General features: G+C 57.7%; 1 protein-coding gene across 1 annotated transcript in view; it reads left to right on the top strand.

Annotated features, from left to right (window-relative positions):
* Nucleotides 1–9,371, top strand: part of HSPG2 (heparan sulfate proteoglycan 2) — a 142,339-nt gene that overhangs the window by 113,636 nt on the left and 19,332 nt on the right. The window contains exons 63-76 of the mRNA XM_011990146.1: nucleotides 439–577; nucleotides 676–827; nucleotides 1,369–1,504; nucleotides 1,621–1,772; nucleotides 1,949–2,087; nucleotides 3,238–3,389; nucleotides 3,581–3,728; nucleotides 5,571–5,722; nucleotides 6,430–6,571; nucleotides 6,940–7,091; nucleotides 7,491–7,632; nucleotides 7,730–7,870; nucleotides 8,199–8,333; nucleotides 8,590–8,774. Coding sequence (XP_011845536.1) covers nucleotides 439–577; nucleotides 676–827; nucleotides 1,369–1,504; nucleotides 1,621–1,772; nucleotides 1,949–2,087; nucleotides 3,238–3,389; nucleotides 3,581–3,728; nucleotides 5,571–5,722; nucleotides 6,430–6,571; nucleotides 6,940–7,091; nucleotides 7,491–7,632; nucleotides 7,730–7,870; nucleotides 8,199–8,333; nucleotides 8,590–8,774 — 2,067 coding nt within the window. The remainder of the gene's footprint in view (nucleotides 1–438; nucleotides 578–675; nucleotides 828–1,368; nucleotides 1,505–1,620; nucleotides 1,773–1,948; nucleotides 2,088–3,237; nucleotides 3,390–3,580; nucleotides 3,729–5,570; nucleotides 5,723–6,429; nucleotides 6,572–6,939; nucleotides 7,092–7,490; nucleotides 7,633–7,729; nucleotides 7,871–8,198; nucleotides 8,334–8,589; nucleotides 8,775–9,371) is intronic.

The following is a 9,371-nucleotide window of genomic DNA, read 5'->3' on the forward strand; positions in this document are numbered from 1 at the left end:
AAAAAAAAAAAAAAAAGACTCCGTCTCAAAAAAAAAAAGACCATAGGCTTTGAACTCAGGCACATTCAAGTTCAGACACTGTTCCGCCACTTGCATGCTGTGTGACTTTAGGCCAGTCACTTGTCACTTGATTCCCTGACCCTCAGTGTCCTCGTCTGCCAAATGGGCTCATGCTGCCTACCTCATCTCCCCTGTAGCATGTCAACAAACACTGGTCCCCACTTTTCTCTGGTGCCAAGTCTCAGGCGTCCCTGGCATGGGTGAGGTGGGAGGCTAGACCCAGTCCTAACACTGGGGCGGGAGATAGGAAGGCACAAGGCAGTTTCCCCTGGAAGAGCTTCCATCAAGTCCCAGCTGGCTGGGCTGGGAGTGGCAGGAGCTTGGCATGAGCCGCAGTGACCGGTTCTGAGCCTGCCTCCTCCCTCCTGACCCTCCTAGGTGCATGGCTCGAGGCTACGGCTGCTCCAGGTGACCCCAGCTGACTCAGGGGAGTACGTGTGCCGTGTGGTTGGCAGCTCGGGCACCCAGGAAGCCTCGGTCCTTGTCACCATCCAGCAGCGCCTTAGCGGCTCCCACTGTGAGTGTCTAGGGGGTCACGCAAATGGTAGAGGGCTGGGGGGCCCCCACTGCAGCCTCAGCAGCTCCCACACCCTGCCTTCCATCTTGCCCTCCCAGCCCAGGGCGTGGCATACCCTGTCCGCATCGAGTCCTCCTCAGCCTCCCTGGCCAATGGACACACCCTGGACCTCAACTGCCTGGTTGCCAGCCAGGCTCCCCATACCATCACCTGGTATAAGCGTGGAGGCAGCTTACCCAGCCGGCACCAGGTACAGGGCCAGCAGGTGGGGAGGGCAAAAGCAGGGCACACCAGCCCCCAGTGGGAAGAGAGGGAACTCTCAGAACCTCACTCTGTGCTCATTCAGTCATTCAACAAACATTGAGTATCCTTGCTGGATGGGTCCTAGACTGGTGCTGAGAATACAGAAATAAGACTCCCTGACCTCAGGGAGATCCACTTATGCGCCAAATCTCACTGAAAAGCTGCTCCGGGCCATGTCCTGTGCCTGGCACTGAAGATTCTGGATGGAATGAGACAGTTGCCTGCTCTCAGGCAGCTCGCAGGCCGTGGGAGCCCCAGCAGGATACTCGGTCAACCCTGCGGAGGGCCTTAACAGGCTTTCTGGAGGGGTGACGAAAGGCTAGTCCACCCCAGCCCAGAGACAGGCCATGTGCTATGCTGGGAGCTTCAGGAAGGCCACTGAGGAGGCAAGGCAGGGGGGCTCCCAGAGTCCAGGGGGCAGTGGCAGCAGTGCCCAAGACGTAGAGGTTCTGCCCACACCTACACCTCCTGCCACCTGCTTCCTGCAGATCGTGGGCTCCCGGCTGCGGATCCCTCAGGTGACTCCGGCGGACTCGGGCGAGTACGTGTGTCATGTCAGTAACGGTGCAGGCTCTCGGGAGACCTCGCTTATCGTCACCATCCAGGGCAGCGGCTCCTCCCACGGTGAGAGCAGAGAGGGCGGGGGTCAAGACAAGTGGTACAGGGGGTGGCAGAGAGGTCCCCGGTGCCATCACTGTTACCTCACTCTGGCGGCGTGGTCCACACCCCTCTGTCCCCAGTGCCCAGCGTCTCCCCACCAATCAGGATCGAGTCCTCTTCCCCTACGGTGGTAGAAGGGCAGACCTTGGATCTGAACTGTGTGGTCGCCAGGCAGCCCCAGGCTATCATCACATGGTACAAGCGTGGAGGCAGCCTTCCCTCCCGACACCAGGTACAAAGTGGAGCCACGGCAGCAGGGGTGGAACCCTGGTCTCCTGGGGTGAGCAGAGCAGGCTCCCTGTCTCATGGACTGGGCCCTGGGTAGACAGACAGCAGCCTCGACAGGCTGAGCAGGAAGGCCTGAGCCCTCCACTCCCTCTTCCTCTCCTTCCCCATCCGCACGCCCAGACCCATGGCTCCCACCTGCGGTTGCACCAAATGTCTGTGGCTGACTCGGGCGAGTATGTGTGCCGGGCCAACAACAACATTGATGCCCTGGAGGCCTCCATCGTGATCTCCGTCTCCCCTAGAGCTGGCAGCCCCTCCGGTGAGTCTGCCCAGGAAAGGGACAAGGGATGCAGGCAACAGTGTTCCCTGGGGAGGAAGGAACTTTCGAGTCAGAGTCCTCAGACCTGGTGGTACTCAGGCAAGGGCCAGTGAAAAGATGTGTGGGTTCAAAGGCTGGGCGCGGTGGCTCATGCCTGAAATCCCAGCACTTTGGGAGGCTAAGGTGGGTGGATCGCTTGAGCCTAGGAGCCCTGGACAACATGGTAAAATCCATCTCTACTAAAAATACAAAAATTAGTCCGGCGTTGTTACCTATAGTCCCAGCTACTTCGGAGGCTGAAGTGGGAGACTTGCTTGAGCCCAGGAGGTTGAGGCTGCAGTGAGCTGTGATTCACTGTGCTCCAGCCTAGGCAACAGGAGTGAAAAAAAACCCTGGGTTCAAATCCTGCTTGTACCACTAAGGGACTTAAAGAGTTACCTTCCCCTCTCAGCCTCAGTTTCCACCAGTGAAATGGGGGCATTGACCTTTCCAACCTCTCAGAAGTACACTGTTGAATACAGTGGCTACGGCTACCCCATTTCTAACATTTCAAGTTCTCAATAGCCACATGTGGCTTGCAGCCACTGTCTTGGCCTATGCAGATAAAAAACATTTCCATCATGGCAGGAAGTTTATGGACTTTGTGAGGGTTAAGTGAGTTAGTGCATTTAATGTGCTTAGAGCAGTGCCTGGCATGCCATAAGTGCTTTCTAAGTGTTGACTATTATTATTAGTATTTTTTTTTTTTTGAGAGGGAGTCTTTCTCTGTCACCCAGGCTAGAATGCAGTGGCGCAGTCTCAACTCACTGCAACTTCCGCTTTCCAGGTTAAAGCGTTTCTCCTGTGTCAGCCTCCCAAGTAGCTGGAACTCCAGGCACATGCCACCATGCCCCACTAATTTTTGTATTTTTAGTAGAGACAGGGTTTCACCATGTTGGCCAGGCTGGTCTCAAACTCCTGACCTCAGGTCATCCACCCACCTTGGCCTCCCAGAGTGCTGGGATTACAGGCATGAACCACCATGCCCAGCCAAGTGTTAACTATTATTATTACTCTGGGGGGGTGAGATTTTCCATGGCAGAGGGTCCCACCAACCCTGTTCCCAAATCTGACAATGGCTGAGCTGACTCACTGGTCTCTGTTCCCCCAGCCCCTGGCAGTTCCATGCCCATCAGGATTGAGTCATCATCCTCACATGTGGCCGAAGGGCAGACCCTGGATCTGAACTGCGTGGTCCCCGGGCAGGCCCATGCCCAGGTCACTTGGCACAAGCGTGGGGGCAGCCTCCCCAGTCACCATCAGGTACGCAGCCGGCAGGAAATGGTGGGAGGGCCGCTGGATGTGGGGGCCCTGGCTAGCTCTGCTAGGAGGGAGACTAGGAGCCCCTGTGGGATGCAGTACCCACCTGTGTCAGAGGTTAGACCCTGGCCCCAGGCTTTCAGAGATTCCAGACTGGCACCTGACTCTGTTCCTCTGTCCTGTCCCCTGTTCAGGCCCACGGCTCACGACTGCGGCTGCACCAGGTGTCCCCGGCCGACTCGGGTGAATATGTGTGCCGGGTGATGGGCAGCTCTGGCCCCCTGGAGGCCTCAGTCCTGGTCACCATTGAAGCTTCTGGCTCAAGTGCTGTCCACGTCCCCGGTGAGGGTCCCTGCGGCGGGACTGGGAGGACAGAGGAGGGAGGAAGGGACAGAGAGCCAGTGGGCAGAACTGGGAGAAGGAAACACTTTCTAGCACTTGGTGAGAACAGCCGCTCTGATTCCAGACTCTACCTCCCACCGCCCACATGGTCCCAGGACGGAGGAGCCAGCGTAAGTGGAGTGGCTCCTATCCCTCTCCACAGCTTGCGAGCACAGGCTTTGGAGTCTGGCATCTGTGCATGAGTCCCGGCTCCTCTGGCCACACTTGGAGATGTGGCACAAGGGACTTCAGCTTTCCACGTGTCACTGTCCCTTATCTGTAAAGAAGGGGTAGTAGCGCTCTTGTATTCTACTATCTAATTACAGAGTTCCCAAAAGCCTGGGACTGCACCTCTGCGAGGATTGGAAGGTGATTCATACATCTTTATTAGGGCCGGTGTGGTAACTCACACCTGTAATCCCAGCACTTTGGGAGGCCGAGGTGGGCGGATTGCCTGAGCTCATGACCAGTCTGGTCTCAGAGTTCGAGACCAGTCTGGACCACATAGTGAAACCGCACCTCTACTAAAAATACAAAAGTTACCTGGGCGTGGTGGCACATGCCATTAGTCCTAGCTACTCGGGAGGCTGAAGCACGAGAATCACTTGAACCCAGGAGGCGGAGGGTGCAGCGAGCCGAGATTGCACCACGGCACTCCAGCCTGGGCGACAGAGCGAGACCCTTTGTCTCCAAAAATAAATAAATAAATAAATAAATGCCTTTATTAGTACTGGTGACATATAAGGGACAAAAAAACACATCAAGCTTGTCCTTATTTCTTGGAAATCTTTGTTTATGATGGGGCTAAGTAGTTAAGGTTTTTTAAAAGTGAATCAGGCCGGGCGCGGTGGCTCAAGCCTGTAATCCCAGCACTTTGGGAGGCCGAGACGGGCGGATCACGAGGTCAGGAGATCGAGACCATCCTGGCTAACACGGTGAAACCCCGTCTCTACTAAACAATACAAAAAAAAAAACTAGCCGGGCGAGGTGGCGGGCGCCTGTAGTCCCGGCTACTCGGGAGGCTGAGGCAGGAGAATGGCCAGAACCCGGGAGGCGGAGCTTGCAGTGAGCTGAGATCCGGCCACAGCACTCCAGCCTGGGCGACAGAGCGAGACTCCGTCTCAAAAAAAATAAAAATAAAAAATAAAAAAAATAAAAATAAAAGTGAATCAGTTGAAAGGAAAATGTCCAGTAATTAATAGCACACGGGGCACATGCTATGCAGAAATCATAGGAGGATATGGATTGCTAAGTAGTAAACGTGATCCAGCACCTCTTAGGTGCTAGGCCCTGTCATATTTACACATATTAGTTCATTTTGTCTTCACAACAGCCCTTTGAGGTAGATGGCATTGTTCTCTCCAGTTTACAGATGGGGAAACTGAGACTCAGGTGAAGTTCTTTTCCAAAGGTCATACCGCTAATCAATGGCAGAGCTAGGATTTGAATCCAGGCAGTCTGGCCCCAGAGTCTGGGTTCTTAGCCACATTCTCTCCAAGTTTGCCAAACATTAGGGGCCTTGTGGTCTGTGTGGAGGTGTCTAGACCTGAGCCCTGGCCCCACTGGTGCTGGGAGCGAGGGAGGAGGAGGAGATGGTGGGGCTACTGCCTGGGGGCGGGGCTGGGGGAATGAAAAGTGTCTCCACCTCCCAGGCTAGCCCAGCTGCTCCAGGCCTCAATGGAATGGGAAGGGAAAGAAGCCATGTCCCAAATGGCCTCTGGTCCTAACATCTGGGCCCCAGGGGAAGGGCTGAGGGCATCAGGGTGGCTATCTCAGCTCACTGACCTCTCCCCTGTGCCCCAGCCCCAGGTGGAGCTCCACCCATCCGCATCGAGACCTCCTCCTCCCGAGTGGCCGAAGGGCAGACCCTGGATCTGAAGTGCGTGGTGCCCGGGCAGGCCCACGCCCAGGTCACGTGGCACAAGCGTGGAGGAAACCTCCCTGCCCGGCACCAGGTAAAGGAGCTGGAGAAGGAGGCATGCCTCCTCCACACCCACAGCGGTCCTGCCTGAATCCAGCCCTGAAGGGAAAGTGGTCTCAGCAACCGGGACTTGTGGGGAATGGCAGCAGGAGGCCACTGGAGTCAGGAAGTTGAGAGCAGGCTGGACACAGCAGGGCCACCACCAGCCCCACACCATCTTGGTGCAAAATAGAAAAGGACACCTCTGGCCAGGTGCGGTGGCTCATGCCTGTAATCCCAGCACTTTGGGAGGCCGAGGCAGGTGGATCACTTGAGGTCAGGAGTTCAAAGCCAGCCTGGCCAACGTGACTAAACCAAAAATACAAAAATTGGCCAGGCGTGGTGGCAGGCGCCTGTAATCCCAGCTATTCGGGAGGCTGAGGCAGGAGAATCACTTGAACCCAGGAGGCAGAGGTTGCGGTGAGCTGAGATTGCACCACTGCACTCCAGCCTGGATGACAGCGAGACACCGTCTCAAAAAAGAAAGAAAAGGGCACCTGTTACTCAAGGCTCTTGACTTCCTCCTACCGGAAAAACCATCCGACTAAACATGCCCTCCACAGTGCAGGCTGTCAAAGGGGTCGCTGCCAACAGGATGCACCTACATATCTGTGCATGGCAGTCCCCGGGTGTGGGCGCCAGAGGCCTGGGCATCTGAAGGCTCCCAGCTCACCCTCCCCACTCTCACCCCACCTTGGCCAGGTCCACGGCCCACTGCTGAGGCTGAACCAGGTGTCCCCAGCCGACTCTGGCGAGTACTCGTGCCAAGTGACTGGAAGCTCAGGCACCCTGGAGGCATCTGTCCTGGTCACAATTGAGCCCTCCAGCCCAGGCCCCATTCCTGGTGAGTGACAGGGAACAGTGGGCGATGCACAGGCACGGCGCCCCTTCCCAGCGCTGCTCCTCTCCTCTCTCCCAGCCAGGCGCTTACTGTTGCCTGCCGGCGGGGTTTCGTACCACAGAGGATCAAGCCAACCCAGGTGTTCCCAAGTCTGACGATGGTCCCGTCCCCTCAACCAGGGGTCCCCAGCCCTGGGTGTCAGGAGGATACTTGAGCCCCCAGGGAAAGGAGACCCTTCTTAGGTTATATCAGCCACTCTCAAGCCACTGCACCCCCAGGACCAACTGGAGTTGGCCTTTACTGCCACCACCTTGAGCTCCTGCCTTGATCCCGGGAGCCTGGCCTCTCTCACCCACCCTCTGTGCCCACAGCTCCAGGACTGGCCCAGCCCATCTACATCGAGGCCTCCTCTTCACACGTGACTGAAGGGCAGACTCTGGATCTGAACTGTGTGGTGCCTGGGCAGGCCCATGCCCAGGTCACGTGGTACAAGCGCGGGGGCAGCCTCCCCGCCCGGCACCAGGTACAGGGGCCAGGATGGGGAGGATTCCAGGGCAGGCAAGGTTAGACCTGCAGTTGCTTTCTGCACCCAAATCTCATGCAAACACCAGCCTGCTTGGGTACCCCAGGGGATAATACTTTTGGGGGATGAGTTCACCAGCCTGCAAATCAGGAGACCTGGGTTTTTCTCTTGGCTCTACAGCTGAATCATTTCCTGGGCCTCAGTTAAGTTAAGTTGCTGGGCCACTGTAAAGTTAGTGGGTTGGACTTCTAGGATTCTGGGAACAAAGCTTCCATCAGCCCTGCCAGCTGGGGCCCTGGGCTCCCGAGAGAACTCTTGGGCACCGGCACAGGTGGGCTTGGGGACATTCCTTGTCCCGGGGACTTTGCCCTGATAACTGTCCCCTCGCTGCTCTGACAGACCCATGGCTCCCAGCTGCGGCTCCACCAGGTCTCCCCTGCGGACTCAGGCGAGTATGTGTGTCGTGCAGCTGGTGGCCCAGGCCCTGAGCAAGAAGCCTCCTTCACAGTCACCGTCCCACCCAGCGAGGGGTCTTCCTACCGTGAGTACGGCAGATGCCATGGGCAAGGGGGGAAGGGGAGGGCCCTGAAGCTGAGCCCACCCCTGCTGAGCCCAGCCCTCTGCCCCTTTGGCCCCAGGCCTTAGGAGCCCGGTCATCTCCATCGACCCGCCCAGCAGCACCGTGCAGCAGGGCCAGGATGCCAGCTTCAAGTGCCTCATCCATGATGGAGCAGTCCCCATCAGCCTCGAGTGGAAGACCCGGAACCAGGAGCTGGAGGGTGAGCCAGGCTGGCGGGCGGGTGGGCAAGCCGGGGGCAGGTGTGGGGGTGCCGTCATCCCCGCTGTGCAAGGGTGGGGCGGAAGTCTGGACGCCCCACATTCATGGTGTGGCCCTGAATAAGGCCCTTCCCATCTCTGTATGGCGAGGGCGCTGGACCCAGGAGTTTCCGAGGCCTTTGTTACCTTCTGCTCTCTGGGACTCTGTGAGCTGGACACACCCAGGCCGGAGGGGTTGGAGGCGTGGGCCCAGGGGCACAGGCTGGCAGCACCAAGACACGAGAAGGACCAAGTCAATCCTCTCTCACCCTCCCCCATGCAACCTTACAGACAACGTCCACATCAGTCCCAATGGCTCCATCATCACCATCGTGGGCACCCGGCCCAGCAACCATGGCACCTACCGCTGCGTGGCCTCCAATGCCTACGGCGTGGCCCAGAGTGTGGTGAACCTCAGTGTGCACGGTGAGGGGACGTTGACTCTGTGGGGCTCTGCCCTCCTGTTTCCAGCCCTGATTCTCAGCTCAGAGCCTCCAAGTTTAAATCCTCCTTCTACCACTGACTCTGTCTTGGGCATTCTCCCTGTCTGAGCCTCAGTTTCCGCCTCAGTGCGGTGTGGCGACAGGTGCCCACCCAGCACTTACTAAGCTGGAGACCATGGCAGTGTGGGTGACCAGCAGAGCCCTGCCTGTGTGTCAGTGGTTGTCATTCCTCCGCACAGGGCCCCCTACAGTGTCCGTGCTCCCCGAGGGCCCCGTGTGGGTGAAAGTGGGAAAGGCTGTCACCCTGGAGTGTGTCAGTGCCGGGGAGCCCCGCTCCTCTGCTCGTTGGACCCGGATCAGCAGCACCCCTGCCAAGTTGGAGCAGCGGACATATGGGCTCATGGACAGCCGCGCAGTGCTGCAGGTGAAGCCGGGGCTGGTGCCTCGCTGGGTCTGAGGCCCAGTCCAGGGCCCAGCCTTGAGCAGGTGTTTGGAGGAGATAGTAGTAGATGGGCGGGTGGTGATGAGTGGATGGAGAGAGGAAGGGAGGAATGGGATGGGATGGAATGGGTGGATGGCGAATAGACTGGAAGATGAGAGGGTAGAGAGAAGGAAGGTAGGAGAAGGAAGAAAGAATGAGTGGAAGGATGGGAGGGTGGGTCGAAGGCCAAGTGGATGGATGGACTAATGGGGTGTCATGAGGATGAGCCCTCAAGCAACCAGATGGGAGAGCTAAAAACCAAGGAAAGGGCCAGGCATGGTGGCACGTGCCTGTAATCCCAGCACTTTGGGAGGCCAAGGCAGGAAGATCACTTGAGCCCAAGAGTTCAAGACCAGCCTGGGAGGCCGAGGTGGGTGGATCACCTGAGGTCAGAAGTTCGAGACCAGCCTGGCCAACATGGTGAAACCCCATCTCTACTAAAAATACAAAATTAGGCCGGGCACGGTGGCTCACACCTGTAATCCCAGCAATTTGGGAGGCTGAGGCGGGTGGATCACGAGGTCAGGAGATCAAGACCAT

This window comes from Mandrillus leucophaeus, unplaced genomic scaffold, assembly GCF_000951045.1.
Source record: "Mandrillus leucophaeus isolate KB7577 unplaced genomic scaffold, Mleu.le_1.0 Scaffold370, whole genome shotgun sequence".
In the NCBI taxonomy this organism is placed as follows: domain Eukaryota; kingdom Metazoa; phylum Chordata; class Mammalia; order Primates; family Cercopithecidae; genus Mandrillus; species Mandrillus leucophaeus.